The 20,200-nt window shown below is 31.6% G+C and overlaps 1 protein-coding gene across 1 annotated transcript; it reads right to left on the bottom strand.

Annotated features, from left to right (window-relative positions):
* Positions 1-12,523: 12,523 nt before the first annotated feature.
* On the bottom strand, positions 12,524-19,139 carry LOC125856747 (uncharacterized). The gene is made up of 3 exons (XM_049536372.1): positions 18,809-19,139; positions 14,965-15,045; positions 12,524-13,274 (listed from the first exon to the last, which is right to left on the bottom strand). The coding sequence occupies exons 1-3, from the start codon at positions 18,965-18,967 to the stop codon at positions 12,888-12,890; spliced, it is 627 nt and encodes a 208-aa protein (XP_049392329.1). The 5' UTR covers positions 18,968-19,139; the 3' UTR covers positions 12,524-12,887.
* Positions 19,140-20,200: the final 1,061 nt, after the last annotated feature.

Below are 20,200 nucleotides of genomic sequence, written 5' to 3'. Positions count from 1 at the left end.
TATTTCTTAAATGTTTTGTAAAATTTTAAATGGAATGACTTTCTTATTCGGTGTCCAATATTTACATTGAAGTTCGATCATTTTGAATTCACACAACGTAAGGTCTCATTCGAGAAAAATATTTTTTCATATTCAAAACTCAAATTCGAAACTTCTATCCAAGAGACAACAACCATATGCACCACATTGTTTTGGTGGTTGGTATTGCTGACTAGGTCACTAGGATATGTAGAAAGTAAGCTCAATGACAAAGACAAGAGAAGGTTAATACTATGGGTGGAGTTGGGAAGGTGGATATTATCTACCATTTCCTTTAGAATTAATTCATATGTACTTAAAAGATTAAAAAAATATTTTAATTAGAAAAAATATGATTCATTAGAATTCAGAAGACCCTATCATAATTAAAGGGGGAAATGAGTTATAACTTTATGTACTTTTAAGTTACAATGTATATAGCTTTTTCACATCATTATGTCAATGAAGTCTTTTAATCAAAATTACTAATTTTCAATGGGTTTACAATCAATAGTAAGTAAAATTTAATAACTTATAATAATAACAATAAACTACGTGTAATCTCGAAATTTAAAAAGAATAGTGAAATTTACTATGATACATTCAAGAGCCATCGTAATAGCAATATCTAAATCTATTGAGAGCAATAATTTTTATCATTAGAGTATATATGTAGTGTAGTAGATGAGATTATTCTTCTCTTAATCAGAGATTTCGATTTTAAGCTCTGGATATAGAAAAATCTTTGATAGAGAGTGTTACCTCTCCAAATAGGGTCCTATCTGACGCAAATCCAAATTAATTGAACTCCAATATAAGAATCGAATATGGGGCGAAAACCCAAAAAAGGAAAACAATATCTTTTGCCTCTTCTTTTGTGGTTTTGCCTTTGTCAAAGTCAACATTATCTTTTCCTTTTTCTCCTAATAAATATGAGAAAATCAACTGTACCATAAGTTATTCTAGTAGTCTAGTACAAAAGTACCAAACCTAATGGAGTATTAATTAAAATATACTAAAGCATTAGATCTAATTAATTATTATTCTAGTAGTCTATGGTTGCCTTTCCTTCTCTTTTTTTTTTTCTTTTTCTTCTTGAGTCATCTTTAATTAAAGTCCCTTTTATTGCGGGCTATATTATATTAATTATTCATCGATTAGGAATATTTAAAGGTGTTCAAAATTTACATAAAGTAATATTCTTATATATATAATATAATTTACTAATATTTACTCCCTTCATCCACTTCTAATTGTTATGCTACAATTTTCAAAAGTCAATTTGACTAATTTTCAAAGTTAAATTAGATTACATTAATTTGATATTTTAAACAAAATATTTAGATATTCAAAAACTATACAAAAAGTACTACAAATTGTAATTTTTTACATATTAATAAATAATCGTAAAATGCTAGTCAAAATTCTTATAATTTGACTCTAAAAAAAGAAATCATGACAATTAAAAATAGCCGAATGTAGTAATAATTTGTAGATTGTAGCTCTATATCCCTTGTTATTTTTCTGGCCAGAATTCATTTCTCTCGTGTTATAAATTTTACTTGCTAATCGGCAGGACCTTTTTATGTGTTTTTTTAGTAAGAAAATATTTTATAAAATCGTATTAGTTTTTTTTTTTTTAACCCAGGATAACTCGCATCTGCTATAACTCTGCAACAGCCTTTGCCTTTCAAGTGAGCACTTTCTTTGTTATAGTAGGTAGTCTAAACAAAAGAATCATGTATTTGGCTATGTCAGACTCATGAGGCTAAATTAAAAGTGTTTTCTAATATAAATTTTCGTCAGTTATCTCTGAAATAATTATTTATATGTGTTGATCTTTTTATTTCTCTGAAAAATTATAGACCTCTTAGACTATGATCTAAAAAATTTATTTGAGCAGACTAAAAATCTCAAGATAGTAGATAACGATCTAAGTTACTATAAACGTGAAACAACAATTCAATATGATCTTCTTCTTTTTTTTTTTGCAATTTTATTATTTGTTGTTTGTTATTTGTGCCGATTCTAATATGGTCTCATTGAATGTCCTAAAAAGACATTACATATCCTTAATTGTAGATTGCATGCAGTACTCCAAGGGCTCTAACTTATAAAAAGATTTAATACACTTAACTTTACTATTATTAATTCACTAAGACATGCTTGTATCATTACGTGCAGCCCAAAAGTGGGTCAACTAAATTTATTTATCTTATACTAAAGTAATATAAAAGGATAATCAAACACAAACATAATTTTATTCCAAAATTGCACTTTAATGAATAAAAGTAGTAACTAATATAAAGTCTCAATTTAGAATTATTGTCCCTACCCTACTTGAGCCTACTACCTACTTTAGGCTTCAAATAATACCTCTTTTTTTTAATTACGAGACACGATATTCAATTGAAAAATATTTTTATAATACTAAACGGGACTTATTTTTAAGTCACACGATAGAGAGAAGAAACTTTATTTCCTTGGTACATTTTTTTAGATTATCAAATCATCTTTATATTTGTGATCTTCATTCGCTAAAAAATATTCGTATATTGGCTTGCCCTGTCCAAAATATGTTTGATAATGACATATTTACTTCCCACAAATATTTACAATATTCTAGAAGAGAGTGATATACATTATGTCCTCTTATTTGATAAATTTGACAATAAATAAAAGTAATTTATTTTCATTATTAATTTATGCGTCCCAATTTTTTTGTGCTAATTTAGCCTTTATTAAATGTTTCACAATTCCATAGCTATGCTTATCAGTTACTGAATATTCTAACATTCATTTTTCTTAATCATCTCTAATTCCCCAAAATTATTACAAGAATAATTGTAAAAAAAAAAAAAAATTAAAAAACTTTGGATCCTAAAAAGCTTGTTGGCCCACCCCCATTATAAATCACATGTAAGACACTGGTGAGTTCAGATAGTTTTGTATTGTAGTATATTTAGATTGGGTTTCTTTAGATGTGTTTTATTCTTAGTTTGTGGATATAATTAAGGGAATTTTACATAAATCACGTATTGTTAGGAGCTAATTATATTTTATTTTTATTCTTTTTCATATTATAAAAATCTCTTAAAATTGGTGAAATCCAAATACATCTCAAAACGTCGATACATTGCGTCCCGGTTTTGGATACATCGTTCAACATTCTGATAAATTGCATCTCGATTTCGGATACATCACTCAACGTTTTGATACATCTTGATACATCGCGTACGTCCCGATACATCAAGTAAAAGTGATGTATCAAACCGATATATCGCGTAAAGTGATGTATTCGAGAGAATAGGAGAGAGTAGAGGTTTTTATAATTTTTTCAAATGACAAAGAATATTAGAGAATATGATCAATTATAAGTCTTTGTATTTTAATATTTTTTTCTTATAATTAACTATCTTTTTATAGTAGTTTAACAAATTTTAACGTTGGATCTTGAAAGTTTGTCCGTAAAATAAATAAACCCAAAAAATCAAAATTAATCATTTTTAACATCTAAGGTCATTGGATATTGTTATTTCCTGCATTATCAAAAAAAAAAAAGATTAATACGCTTTTGGCCTATGAAAAAGAAATCGACATGTGAAAAATCATGTTGAAGATGTAATTAAATAAATAAAAATATATTTTCTAATAATTACATAAATATTAAGTTTTAAGATAAAAGGTCATATAACCAATATGATTGAACTCTATTTGTCACCATTTGAGCATAGTAGGGGGAGTAGAGTTGGATCTACTATTTGAACTTTATGGATGCTAGATCCAAATTCTACTTGATTTACTTGGTTCAAATCAATTTTTATTTCTTTTGGCTAAGTTTTTGATAAATATATAAGATTTAAGCTAAAACTGCTATATTCAAATGAATCCATAACTTGCAAAATACATCCATCTTAGAGGGGAGGTCGGGATGAGAGTTGCTGAAGGAAAAACTTACGGATAAGTATTAATTTACATAAAACTAATAAATATTTAGCATGTGTAGATACAAATTAATTTTATAATCGTGATCAAATATATTAACTAAAATATAGTTTATTGTAGACAGTGGCGGAGCCAGGATTTAGATTGAGGGGTGTCAAAATATAAAGTAGTATGCACACAAGTTGTCTAAAAAGTTAAAAACAAAAACGCTGAAAGCCTTTAAAAAAAAATTGGCTTCAGCAAGGTTCGAACTCCCAACGCCTAGGTCAATGACAAGGCGGAACTTTGTAGCTCCTGAACCGCTGAACCAACACTTCAACTTGGTTCAGGAGTGTCAATTCTAATATATATAGGTATAAAATCAGAATTTGACTTACCTATACAACGTAATTTTCTGATGAAGGGGTGTCGCTTGACCCCCCTGGGGCAAGGGTAGCTCCGCCCCTGATTGTAGACACAAATGTGGCGCCTGTTAAAATATAGGCTTAAGTCATCGACAATTTTTAAAGTTTTTCGTATAATTCACTTAGACACTTTAACTTAAACATCTTAACTTGAACTTGTACCTATTGAACACCTAAATTATTCAAAACATGTACCTATTAAACACAAAACATACTATATTTTTAATTGAAATGTTTAAGTAAATTATGCGAATAATTTTAATAAATCGTCGATGACTTAAGCCTAAAAATATATGTTTCAAAGTGATACTAACATAATGGACACGTAGTAGTAATAATTATGACAGTATTATAGGGAAAATAGAAAGGATAAGGTGAGTTTGAATGAGAGGAACATATTAAATGAGATTGAGTAGGAAGTACGTATAGAAAAACAATTCTTGGATGAAGCAATCAATGTATATATCGTGTGAGTTTTCCCACACACAACCTCTTATGCTTCCTTATAGCTATAGCAACTATACTTCCAAAATATTTGTCGTTTTTATATAAAAATAAAAAAAATTAAAATAATTATTTTTTATCTAGAAAAAATATTATTTGTGGTAGAGGAAGAGAAAATCGGAGAGAGAATTACAAGATGGAGTATTAAATCCTCCACCAATAAGAAAATTTCAAAGAGTCCTATTAAGATTTGTATTTTAGAAGTTGACAGATTAAATTTATTGTATTTTTTCATTTTACCCGTAGAGTAATTGTTTTTGAAGAGTACAACCATCTCAATTATCACTTATAAATGAAGTCAATATTCAATGAAAAAAGATTACTTTTTTGTTTAATATTAGATAAACATCTTACCAAAAATATTTGTCTCATATAACTTGATTACTTATTAAATTGGGATAAAATAAATTATTTTTTCTCATTTTTACCCCTACAATTAACATGACCTTTGAAGATTCATTTTAAAGATCCAAAATTTATTTTTTCAAGAGGATAATTAATACTCTATCCATTCACTTTTATTTGTCACTTATTCTCAAAATAAATTTTTATTTTTACTTGTCTCTTTTGACATATCTAGAAAAAAAACTATTATTTTTTTCATGTTTTACCTTCAACATTAAAAACTTATTCTCCAAATCATTTCATAAGACATAATACTCCCTCTATCCCTAATTACTTGTCCATTTTTGAAATGACATCCCTATTACCTCATAATTGATAGGGGTAAAATGACACACCAATTAAGAAAACAATGAATGACATAGTGAGTTTACCATTTTACCCCTATCAATTATGAAGTTGGTGAATTAAAAACTTAAGATTTTCAAGAAGTTCTACCTTTTTCCAAGTAATTAATTGAGGGTATAATAGGCAAAAATATTTTGTCATTTTTTGTTTTGTCAAAATGGATAAGTAATTAGGGACAATTAAAAAAAAAAAGTGGATAAGTAATTAAGGACATAGGGAGTACTAAACATCATTTAATAGGGATGAACAAGTAAAAATGAATGGGGGAGAATGAACAAAGGACCAAATAGTAAAGTTGATTAATCTATTTATGATTTCTTAATCACCATGTAAAATAGAAAGTGTCCATCTAATATAAGACAAACAAAGAATAAAATACTCATTAAATACCCCATAAATTTTTAAGGGCATATAAATAAAAAATACGATAAGTATTTTGAGACTTAGAAATTAGTTATATGTTGAAGTGCACGTCTGGGAAATCTCAACAGTAGATTGAGAACAACGTTTTATATGCTTTGAAGTAAACTTGCAGAGAGCAAAAAAGAAAGGTTCAAACCATTGTAGTCCCTCTGTCCAATAATAGTTGTCTACTGATTTGACATATTTTTTAAGAAAATTATAAATAGAATGATAATTTTACTATATCATTCTTGAATATAATAAATATAATGTTTTAAAAAATGTAATAAAAAAAATAACTATAATTAATAATAAGGGTAAATTAAAAATTAAGTGTAAAATTATTCATTGATTTTTAAAGTGGACAGATATTAATGGACAACTATTACTCCCTATATCCCTAATTACTTGTCCATTTTTCCTTTTATAGTTGTCCCTAATTACTAGGGGTGCGCATCGGTCGGTTTGGTTCGATTTTATGTGTTATTGGTTCGGTTTATCGATTTGTAAATACGTCAAACCGATAACCAAACAAATAACATATTTATTATCGGTCTTTGGTTAATCGGTTTATGGTACTTAATGGTTCGGTTTTCGGTTTAACCAATAAAAAAATACTCATATATATTATATACACGATAATTTTTTTTTCATATAAACCATATGATTTTTTCAACATTTGGCATGAAAGTAATAATCATAAAGTAACAATAATTTTTCTTGCAAGTTTAGACACTAGACACATTCAAAGGAAAAAGTGTGAAAGTAACAATCGTTTAACCATTAACAAAAAATGTGAAAGTAACAATCGTTTAATCATTAACAATAAGACTAGTAAATTTAGTATAGTCTTATTGGGTTATCGGTTTAACCATTAACAAAAATCATAAAATCGGAAACTGAACCAATAACGCAATAAATTTTTTTGCAAAACCGTTTGCCCAATAACCCAATATCAATAAATCAATAGTGTTTTTTCTATTCGGTTTATTGGTTAAATCGGTTTTTGCACACCCCTACTAATTACTTGTCCATTTTGACAAATCAAGAAAGGACAAATTCTTTTTACCTATTATATCCTCAATTAAATGGCTAATTATTTTGAAAAATGTAGAACTTTTCTTCCACTTCATAATTAATAGGGGTAAAATAATAAACTTACTATGTCATTAATTATTTTTTTAATAGATATATTAATTTAAAAGTGGACAAATAATTAGGGACAAAAGGAGTATTAAACAGAGAAAATAGTTTTGCAGTAGATTTTGAGGACATTTGGAAAACGAAACAGGAAAAAAGGAATAATTGTGGGGAAAACTTAACCAGTAGGCAACAAGCAAATTGTAGCAAACCTTGAGCATTAAATGTTCTTTTATCGGAACAAGCAAATTGTAGCAAACCTTGAGCATTAAATGTTCTTTTATCGGACAAAATATACAATTCAAAAGGTTTAACTTTAAAAATAAAGCAAATCCTATTAAAGACGATTAGCAATTTTGGGTCATTAATGCAGTGGAGAATTTCTGTAGTGTTTTATGTTGGTTGAAAAGAGTAATTCATGTATTAAAAAAATAGCATAACTTTATAATATAAATGTAATTTTAGAATTTAATCAGGTAAAATAATTTATGAGGTTCTCTAAATATTAGAGATCTTATTGGAAATTAAAGTCAAAGTATGAGTCTCGAGAACTAAGCTTTGACCAAAGCTGACTTCTTGACAACATCAATTCTCCAACTTGCAAAATTCAATGCATCACACAAGAATCACTAAATTTTCAAAAGCAATTATTTCCTCCGCTTATTTTTACTTGTTTATTATATTAAAAATAAATTTATTTTTAAGTTTAAAAGATTAAGAGGTAACTAATTATTGAGTTTCTAAATTTAGAGCCCTTTTAGATTGATTTTAAAAAAATAGCTTTAAATAGGAAAAATATTATAATTTATGTATTGATTTTATGAAATGACAAATATTATGGATCAACTATTTATTGTAAGGATGACATATAAAAATGAACGAAGGGAGTATTGTTGGACATCCCAAAACAGTATTGTGGACAACTATTGTTGGACGGAGGGAGTAGTAATTATCTCTTGATTTTTTAATCTGGACAAGTAAAAATTGTCATTATTTTAATATTTATAGTGAATAAGTAAAAGTGAACAATAGAGGGAGTATTTTCAATCCGTATTTCAATGAGTAAAATAACTTAGTATATTATTTAGGGGTGATATAATAATTTTTTTTTATTACTTAGAGTGTGTCAAGTCAAGTAGAAGTAATCCTCAATAATCATGCAACAACCATATGAAAAAATTATATATACTCCCTCCAATCTATTTTAAATGTCTTTCTAAGGTGTGTGACACATCATTTAAAAATTTGATTAATTACATTAATTAAAGTGGCCATTTTGAGTATATATATCATCCTTTTGTCTTTGTTTTCGAGAAGTGTAGTTGAAAGGCTTTTTCATGAAGTTGCTCACACAATTTATTATAGCAAATTTCAAAACGAGAAAAGAAACATTTTAATTTTAAAAAATGACATAGGAGTATTATTTTGAATTATTTTAAACAGACTACAAAATCATTTAAAAAAGGGAGGAGGGAGCAATATTTTTTTTTATTATCTTAGAGTAGTTGGTAAGGATGGATGAAGTCCTAGGAAAAAGTTGAAAACAATTTTGGATCAATCAAATCATTAATAATATTGACCATCTAATTAGTAATTTAGATTTTTTTATCAATAACCTAGTACTTGTAGATATTTTTTCTTCTTCTTCTTGACTAATTTGGCAATTAGTAGTACAAAGTTTATTAATTAATGAATAACATGAAGTACATGATACTGTTAACTTTTAGGAGACAAATGTTGTACTCCCTCCGTTTCACAAAGAGTGACCTGGTTTGACTTGACACAAAGTTTTAGAAAATAAAGAAGACTTTTGAATCTTGTTGTTCTAAATTAAAGTTATGTCAAATGCACTAAGTTGCCCTTCAATCTTGTGGCTTTAAACATGCTATGTGGAAAACTGAAATTAAAATATTACCAAAAAAGGAATTCTTTTTGAAATTGACTAAAAAAGAAAGGAGATCATTAGTTTTTAAACGAAGGAAGTATATCAATAGGTCAAAAGCTAGATAAAGCCCTACTCTTTGTTTAATTGACAGCTAAATGGGGACACATAAATTCCATATACTAAAGTTGTAAAACATATTTTGTAAAAAATAGAAAAACCATATATATATTGTGGTGCTATCCTTAAGAGGAGGTATTGAGTTTTATTTTTGGATATGGAATCGTTTTTGTTAAGGAGTGTTAACACCCTAAAGTGGAATTTCTCTGCAACAAATCTAAATTAGTCGGACTTCAAAGCGAATATCAAACACTGAATGAAAGTAGAAGAAAAAAAAGTTTTTGTAATTTGCCATAGACGAGACAATCTATTTAATTACTAACCAGAAATCTAGCACGCATGTTACTCAAAATCCATTTTCACAGAATTATCAAACATTATTTGAAATCACATTTGTTTAAACTTATATAAATAGTTGATTGATCAAGCCCACCTTTTCTTCCGTCTCTTAAGATCCGCTATCGTTATTTAATTCGTATATCTACTTCATATTTCTTTGATCTCCCTTTCTCATAACGTAACAAATAAGTTTCCATAAATTTGATGGTCAAGTTCTCTATTAATTACGTCGTAAATACGTCTTGAATAATTCTAATAATTGTATACTTGGAAGCACTTTATTTTCAATCATCAGATGGTAAAAGAAGGTGGCATCCCTACTTTCTCTCTCCATCACAAATCACAATAGTCATACAATCAAATAATTGAGTTAGACGAGAGATAATGGACAAACTATCAAAGAGGTCGGCATGACAAATAATTAGGAGTTAATTATAACATTCATAAAAGAAAGAAAAAATCAATATAGAAACTTCAACTAAGAAATAATAAGAATTTGGTGGAGTGTGGGTGTCTTCGTCTCTTTACCTAATCATGAGCTAGTTTTTGTGGTTGAATTGAAATCATAGTTTATTTTTTTCTAACATATGGTATAGCGTCAGAACCACTCTAATATTCTAATTCATTATTTACCCAACATATGTCGGCGTTTGAGGATGTTGTGTCCCACATCAGTGATGTGAAGTATAATCAAGTGTCTTGACCTTGTTATATGATCTTAGATACTCCTCTCACCACATGAGTTAACTTTCGCCTTTTGAAGTTGAATTAGATTCAAGATCCGTTTCTTTCAAAGCAATAATGTGAGTTACAATAGGTTCTATAATCTAACAATTTTAAAGTATATGAATAATAGAACTAAACAAAGACAAATACAAGATTTATATGGTTGATCTCACCTAACCAAAAACATCATTAATATATATATCTTTTAATATTACGTAGCATATATATTGTATACTACATATTATGAAATGTTAACATAAGCATAATTAAGAATGAAATTAACATTATAATGGCCATATATCACTTTCCACTACAAGTATCTTAGGCTTATGCTTCATGTCACATGCCTAATTATCCTATGTGTGAACAACTTTTTAACTCTTAAAATTATCATTTGAACACCAACTCCACTTTAAGTTCATGGATGTTAGAGAAAGGAAAGGCAAAGAGAAGCATATTCTCAAGAAGTATTACAAATATTTTTAGTTGTAATCGAAAAGAGGCTTCAATTACCTTTAGAAATGGAAGAAAATTTTATTTGTTTAAAGTGTAAAAAGTTTGTCAAAAAAGAAAAGGTTTAGGAGTAAATTAATTAAAAAGCCACATCTCTTTCAGTTTGTCTCCATTTACACTTTTTCAAGATTGAGAATTTTGATCTTTCTAAGCTAAATAGTAGCAGTGGGGGCAATACAGCATGTGACAAATGTTATTAAGTAAAAAGGTTCCAAGAAAATTCAACATCAAGAAGACCAAATTGGCATACATCAATCAATTTTTCATATATAGACTCATAAAAGTGCAAACAAGTTGCATGGGATTCCACCTTGTAATTTGTATATAGCACCAACTTAATTTATTTTTTTTGGGTTTTCCGCACGGCGTTTGATATTCACACTGAAGTCCAACTAATTCGAATTCGCATCGGGTATAATTTCATTTGGGAGGTAGCGTTCACTGCCAAAGATTTTTTCATATCCATGATTGGTGCTCTGATAAAAAAAGGAACAACCTCATTCACTGATCACCTCCTTTGGTGGTGCACCAACTTGATTATGTGGTTTACTCTTAGACCCTACTTGTTTTTGCAAATAGCACCTACATAGAAATTTGGAATTTGGACCCCCACTCTTTTATTTCCCTTTTTTATCTTCATTTCTAGCTTAGCTTTGTATAATTGTGATTTGTGCCGACATGTCCATGTCAAGCCTTGTTCATCGACCAACCATTGTGATAGACTGGCATACTGATAGTGTGGATCGAAATAACAGAACCTCATCCGTAAGCTAATAATTGCAGATATGATAAGAAAATCAAGACAAAACGTCTAACAGATAGTAATTTCTACTCATACCGCTGATGGAAGTTATGTATTTGCGTTGCTGCCGACTTAATAAAAATAATTTTGAATCGTGATGAGAGGAAATGTAAGATTTTGCTTTGAATAAGAGCTCACAACATCTGAATTTGGTGTGTTAAAATCATCCTCTTTCAAAAACTGGATTATTAATATTAAAAAAAGTTCAGTTAAGTAAACATTTTGGTATAAATCATTCTAGTTCCTTTTTTCTTCTTCTTTATATGTCATGCCATTTGATACGTGAGGAAGAAATTTGTGTACAACCATCCTTTGTCTTCATATATCACTCGTTCAATTTCCTCTTTAACGAGTATTTGATTGATAAAAGACATTAAGGGGGGTCATATATAACAAAAATAGAACACTGTGAGTTGATGGAACTTAAAATTTTGTATTATACACGGGGAAGATAAATGAGGAGAAAATTACAAGGTGGGGAATCAAAATCCAACCGACTACCAATAAGGTGCTTTGCATTCATTTGCTTGGTGTGAACACCAAGAAAATGACACTGGGGAAGGAATGGGAGAAAACTTGTAACATTTATATATCATCTAACAAAACACTATGAAAATGGGATAGGGTGGGGATTCGGGGGTGGTGGACGTGTGATGATCAAGGGGCGAGGGTTGGAGGGGGATTGAGTGGGTGGAAAGGAGACAATGAACTTGGAAGGTTTACTCATGAAACTTAATTCCCCTACTTCGATAAGGAAAATCATTTTTCTCATTTTTAGGTTCAGGAACTTGTGTTCTTGAAGAATTTTTTCTCTAAAACATATTGACCAACCAAACATGAGAAAATAGAAACACATTCCATACCAGACACACCCTAAATGAACCTTCAAGCGTGGAAAAGAGTGTAAGGGTCTGAGCATGCAAAGATGCAGAGTATGTCAATTTGAAAAAAAGAACATATGCAATCGAACGTCACAAGTCACAACAAATGAGCGCAATCATATATCTATATATATTTATACCCTACTAAAGTAATACTCCATAAACATCATAGAAGACCGAAAAGAACCAACTAGTTCAACAGATACAACAGTGTATTCAGCAAGTATTGTGCCCATCACGTTACATTTTACGTAAGAGCACATGTGCATGTCAACAGAATGATGATTTACGAGCCAACACGAACGCACCTTTTAATCTCTGAATCAAACAGCCAATTCAATAACGGCATTTTCTCCCTGACAACAGCTGCTACACACGACAATCAATCAACCTGAACTTGCTGCTTGAATACCACGGCATGACAAGAAGCAACTCCAGAAACATTCTATTTACAGACTACTTTAGTAAGTAAAATCATGACCAGGGCTATCAGAATGCATATCCATGGACGCATCAGCTGAGTTATAGCTATTGGACTCCCTATTTTGGTGGTGGAGGTTCGTTTCGTTGTTTCTTGCTCCATTTGAAGGCTGAACGTTGTTTGAAAAGTAACCTCCTTGATAATTCTGCAGGCTTTGCCGAACAGGGCTTGAAAGAGCATTTGAGAAAACATAATTCTTTGATTGTGGATCATGATCTGATCGTACACCATGTCCTGGAGCTGCTACACCAATTGAGCCTGAAGAGACTGGGAAGCCTGAATTTGCAAAATGCATTGGTTGAGAATGTTGGTTCTGCGGTGGTCTAGGCGACATTGAATGGTCCTCTCCACTATAGTCCAGTTCCGACTGACAAGTTAAATGCACTTTCAGATAAGATCAGTAAATGCACATTCGGACAAACAACATACAGATCAAATGTAGAAAAAGTAGGAGGATGTCTCAGATTATTATGACCAATCATTCACTGAAGATAGAAACCAGAAAAGGATGAAAACCGGAAAAATAAGAAAAAAATGTTTGCAACTTCCACATAATTTTCAATTCAGTATCAGCACAGTATGAAATCAGCTTCTCACACACAGAATACAGGAAACTATCATCAACTAGGGCACTATTTCTCCATTATAACAAGGATTCAAAGATGCATGATCTCACGAACTACATTTTTTTAAAACTGGCAACTTATGATCTCCCGAATTACTTGCAAAAAGATTTTAATAGTATTATAAAAAGACTATCTTTTCAGTACCTGATAAATTTTGTGCTAAATTTAAATAAGACATGCACATGTACTCTTCAACTAAAAATAGGCAAATGGAGAGAATTAGAAGGTAAGCACGAGAAGCACTTATACAAATCATTTTTCTTATAAATAACACAAGTCTATAAATTGTAACTGAAGAAAATCAGATTTTAATCATAAGTAGCTTGAATGGTAGCCGTCTCAAATCTTCTTCTGGTCCAAATTTCCATACCATATCAATTACTACATGAATAGTAGAATGCCTGGCATTTGTCATTGGCCGCACGACGCAGGTTTTTCGTAGACAAATGCCTGGTATTTAAGTGATGAATAGTAGAAGGCCGGACCATTTACCTCCCAGTATCTAATTGTGCATCGTGCCCTCGGAGATTTCTCGATTATCAAGAAAAGTGTAATTTCTTTGATAAAGGAAAGCACCATAATACAAGAGGTATTCTCAATTTAGAACACACAATAGTACAAAACGTAGTGTTGATCATCATTTGGTGGAATTTCACGACGAGGAATGTTAAGATTAAGAAGAACTACATTCCTTATCAGAAAAGAATTACCACAAAAGAATTCAATTTGGATGCTAAGCATATTATATATGCCCTACTATCTGGTAGGTAAAGGTCACAGAATTGTGAATAAAAGTGTAAGTTGGGAACTTTCCAGTGAATATATGAATTCTGTTACTTCTAGTGGAGGAATAGAAATAACTGGGATAAGGTGGGAGCATAAAACTGATGCATTTCAAGCATACAAACTCTGAAAGGAGGATAGCTAAGAGGCCACACCCTGGTGAGCAACGGTGAAACAGTGAGTCACCAGATTGGCAGATTCTATGAACTGAGTAGTTTGTGCGCCGAATGAAAGTTCAGGTCAGTTTCTATCTCTTCTCTATTTCATCAAGAATTTTTCCACTATTCTTATTCCCTTTGGGCGTGGTCCCTCCTGAACCCTTGAACGTGGGATGCTTCATGCATCAGGCCTCCCTTTCTTATTCTAATAATAATCAGTCATTTTAGTTTTGAATCCCCAAAGAAGATCAAATCCTGGGTCTACCCACTTTCCAGTGGAAAAGGGATGAGTTTTCTCTATGAAAGGAAACTGAGCTTAAATAGATATCGATGGACTACAACACCTCAAACATCTCGCTATCATGGATCATACTGCTCCTAACCAAAGAACAAATCTCACGAGCTATTTTCTTAGCAGATAAAAGAACTCCACAGAATATAACATGAAAGATAAATCAAAGAAATCAACTTAAAAGTTAGCCAAGAGAACCTGAAGGTAGTTCATCATGTCAGCAGTTGTTACTCTGGATCCTCCCTCTTGTTGCCTCAAGATCCATTGATACATTTTCTCCTATAAAGACATGTCGTATAAGGTCAAAAATAAATCTCACAATTCATTGGAAACTAAACCTCCACAACCTAACTAGATCATTCACTTTAAAACATAACAAAGCAAAATGTCTAACAGCAAAAACATCATAAAACCTTAATAAGCACAAGGCATAATAAAAGCTTAGAAATCAGTTAAAAATAAAAAAATAATGAAAGCTTAGAAACAATATGTACTTGCACGTTCGTAGCTAGATTAAAGGCATAACTATATTGTAACTTTGGGAAATAATTATCAGTTATCACCAAGTCCAATCTAAAACAAAAAAAAAACTGAGGTATTAATGTTTTGAATCCTAATTTTGTTGATGCATCCTAAGATGCTATTCGACCCAAACAGATTTTCAAACTGAATTTGTTATGATTATATGTATTTCGCTACAATCAAGTTCTATCACTTAAATGAGCTAAAGTTCTGTTCCAGATGATGGGGTTGAAGAAAAATGTACTGGCTAGCACAGCGATTAGCATCCAAGGACCTACACAAGCATCGTTTAACATTTAAAGTTTTCCCCCTTTCTTCTTTCTTCTTCTAACACTCTTTACTCTGTACCATATTTCTTTCCACACTACCCTTTCCTGGGAGCTAAAGATTCCTTTAGCATTTTCGGGTCTTTTGGTTGGAAGTCTTAAGAAAATAATCTCAACATAAAATTTTGCATAAAATAATATTGTGTTTGATTTGAGGGATTATCCCAGCTAAGGGCATCCCATGCATGTTTTTTTTGATAAAGCATCCCATGCATGTTTTTCCCTACCATACTCCTCCAACTTCTCTAAGCCTCAGCTTCTTCGCACAATACATAACCTTCATGTATATCACATGAATGGATTATCACTTGTTTATCTAAAAGCTATTAAAGTTGATGAATACTCTCTTATGTCAAACTAGCGACAAGGACAATGACATATAACCTTAGCATTTAGGGCTTTTCCCAACTTACACGCTTCCAATCTCCTGTCTCCCACTTGTCAGTGCATTCAGTAACTAGTCCTAAGTATTTAGTGCTTTTTCATCATTCTTCTTTTTCCTGTTATCCATCCTTATCCTTTACCTTTGCTTCTTAGATGCTTCTATTTGGCTCTTCTCTTCTCTTTCTTTTTTGGGGTGGGGGGTGGGGGGTAAGGACTTATATTTTGGTTCTTCTCTAGCCTTTTCTTTCAAGGGAATCATTCCACTTGAGCGCATCATGTGCATGCTTTCCACTTCTACTCCTCCCCCAACTTCTCTAAAACCTCTGCCTGTTTCTGCACAAACATACCTCTTCATGTATATCAATCACCCACTGCTTCTTTCCTTCTATTAGCTGTCTACCAATTACCTTCTACCTTTTATCCTTCTCTTGTTGGTTCACATTTAGAACTGCCTATCCAAATTCTATAGATGTTCCATTTTTGATCGGTAAAATTCAATTGATGTCTAGTTATTATTTTCATTCTTCACATCAAAACCAATCAATGACCTCTTATTATATGCTATGGCCAAGGCAATCTGATGTACAAATTTAGCATTTAGGGATTTTCCAACAACTTCTTCCATCTCCAGTCGCCCATTACTTGGTGTCTTCAACAAAAAGCTATCCTTAGCATGTAGAAATTGTTCACCTCCAGCCATCCATTACTTAGAGTCAACAAAAAGCGATCCTAAGCATTTAGAAATTGTTCACCTTTCTTCTTTTCCCTGCTACCTATAATATCCGGCTTTGCTTCTTCAAGCTACTTTTGTTTTGTTCTTTTTAATCCCTTTCTTGCAAGCATTCCAACTGAGTGCATCAGGTGCATGCTTTTCCCTTCCATACTCCTCCCCACGTGTCTTCACGTATATATTAGCCAGACACTCCTTCCTTCCTTCTCTTGTAGTTTGTCCTCTTGTTTAATCAAGGAATAATTTCATCAATTACAGGGGGAAAACCCCACGTACAAGTAGTTCTTGTGGTTTGGTCTTCTCAAGTACCTATCTAAAAGTACTCACAACAATGATTAGTACTCTCGTTGTTTGCCTTAAGCCAATCAATGAACTCTTACTTCATGCAACTGGCAAAGGCGAGGCTATACAAGCCTGCAATATGGGTTCCGAAAGAGATCAAATCAATAAACATAGTTTTCACAATGTCGAGCTCAATCATTCTAATATTTGGATACAAACTGTAATCACTGAGCGTGACAAAACTTCAAAAGTTTGAGAATTTGGTGTTGGAAGAAGAAAAATCTGCAAAGAGAACAACAAACCAATTTGAAAACTCTTGAACCAACAGAAGCAACCAATTTCTTGTCACTTTCTATTCAGTGTTCTATAGATACTCCAGAAAACAGATAACTTTTGGTTGCCAGTAGAAACTGCAAAATTAGACCAAATGTACCTTATAAAGCCCCACAACAAAGACTCAAAGAATCTTTTTTAAGCCAGAAAATGAAGAAGAATGAGTTGGCATAGACATGACACATACAACTCAAGCTAAGAACAAGCATTTGTCTAACCTAAAATGACACCATACTTTTTAAGACAACCTTGGACTGGACCAGATGATATTATTGTCCAAAAAATAATAAATATCTAAATGTGACCAAGGGGCATTAGCTATCATCAAGAAATGAGGCTATTAGTCACTGTCTCAAAAAAGGAAGTGAGGCTATTAGTGCAAGATTTTTACATGACAGTTGTCTAATTGTGCTTATCCATATAACAATTGCAGACATCAATAGAATTCCTATAGAGAAGAGAAGACACACCGAAAACAACTAAACAAAGAACTTAGCCCCATCATTCATACCACACATAAGCTCTCCCATATTAGCAAGGGTTCAAAACATTTAGAGCTGAATCATTCAGATACAAACCAGTTCCTACTCTTAAATACCAGAATGAAGAGAAATTGAGTCCCTCTTAGGCTATTATTCACTTATTAACCGCATATTCAAACAACATGATTAAAGTTAAAGTTAATTGAACCCTTCGGGGTGGCCCAGTGGTTTGGGCTTGGGACTTCCATGTTGGAGGTCTCAAGTTCGAAACCCCTTGCCAACGAAAGCAAGGGGTTTGCCTTCTGGATCGAGCTCGTCGCACCGGGCTTGCCTAGTGCGGGTTACCTCTCCTATGTGGTTTGCGAGCTATTGCATAGGAGCGGGGGTTTTACCCTGTGCGCACCCAAAGGGTAGCGGCTGCGAGTTTCCCTTGTCATAAAAAAAAACATTATTAAAGTTAATTGAAATGCACATTTCTCGACAAGTGAGGTGTCCTAGGGGCTCCTGTTCAGGTTAATGACAAGTAGACTGGTATTTAAGTGGGCAGGTAAAGGGGCAGACTCATACTTCCCTGAATTCCAAACCTGTGGGCCGATTGGGGTTAGGCCAGTTCACTCGGATTTATTATCCAAAAATAAACAATCATGACAACTGGGAATAGCATAGTGAATCATCTGATAGGGACCTCCACCTTCAACCATGAGGTTAAGGGTTCGAAAAGCTGAAAACCCCACTGTTACACTCTGGATAGAGATGGGTTCGGTATTGAGGTTTACACAATATACATATATCATAAATTCTTCACACTAAATCCTCAAGTCTCAAAAATACACAGAAACAACAATTCCATAATATCAGCATTAATAAAACAACACTTTTGCTTAATCAATCAAATGTAAACATAAAGGGCTACAAAAACAAAGAAAATTCAACATATATTTACAACTAATTACTTAATTAAACAAAAACATATAAATAAATACCAATCCATGTCGTTCACCGGCCTGAAATGAAAGCTTCTGTTGATTCAAAGCCTGACTATAAAGCTGTGAAAGCGAATTCGCTGCGCTACAAAACGTTGAGTACATGGTTCGATCCACCTCATCGATACTCGATGCCAAAGACTTCCTCTTCTTCGCCATCTAAACCCCCAACCAAAAAAACAAAAAACAACTGACTCTACGGTTGGATAACTTAAGGTTGGATGAATCTCCGGCGATCGGACGGCGAGTATAAGCGGCGGCGATAGGCCAATGAAGCGAAGAGGCGTGAAAACTGTAATTGGAAGCTAATGTGTATAGCTTTCTTATAACAGCTGCAAAATGTTTTTGTTTTGTTTTGTTTTGATTCCACTTGTGAAAGAGAGAGGGTGCATGCTAAGTTATCTTGTGCTAGCACTTACTTTCTCATTTTCCACGTGGATGCTTATAAGTATTAGTATTAATTAAATACATTTTCGTGCCAATTGGGCATGTCGGTAATATGGATTTGGCAAATCCCACTTGTTTAAGGTTTAATTACGTGTTTCACTTTAGTTTTCGAAATTATATTCCCTACTATATTTACTTCATCCTATATACTTATATATTTAATGTATTCACTTTAATTTTCGAAATTATCTTCCCTACTATATTTAATCCATCGTATACATATATTTAATGTATTCAGTTATAGACGGATTATTAATGTAATCTGTTTCATATACATTGTATTCAAACGTGATTCACATGTATATTAGATATACTGATTCTCTCTCACCTTTTTCCTTATGTATTTGTATTTTTAGAATGTATTTGGTACTATATATATATATGACTTGAAATCTGAATGAATGGTGTATCTGCCTTGAAATTTAAATTAATTAGTGAGAAAAATATAATTATTTCAACTATATATAGAGTGATTGACATATGTTTGTGTAATTAGATAGATTTTTTTCTTATAAAAATGTCCCTTTTTCTAGGGTATTATTTCAGACTTTATTCTTACTTTAAAATATGATCCTTCCAAAATGACATTAGACTCAGATTTTTAAGGTATATTCATGTGTTTCTTAATTTCATAGGAAAAAAATATTAGATTATTTTCTAATATTCAAATTCCTTATAAAAATTTGAGAAAAGATATCAAATACACTTTAAAATTGTTTGAATAAATCAAATACACAGTCCAATTAATCGGGTGATCTTTTAAGCCCTCATCATGTATATCATACATATTCAATTATATATATACTAATAAAATTATCCGCGCTTCGCTTCGCGCGGAAATTTAATATCACGAAATTTATAAAATATTACTTAAAACCTATGAGACATTAAAACTAAAAAAGTATATTATCTTACATACAACAAGATTACGTAGTAACAAACATT

Source organism: Solanum stenotomum, chromosome 2 (genome assembly GCF_019186545.1).
Source record: "Solanum stenotomum isolate F172 chromosome 2, ASM1918654v1, whole genome shotgun sequence".
NCBI lineage: Eukaryota > Viridiplantae > Streptophyta > Magnoliopsida > Solanales > Solanaceae > Solanum > Solanum stenotomum.
This window is presented reverse-complemented; position numbering and strand designations above follow the sequence as displayed.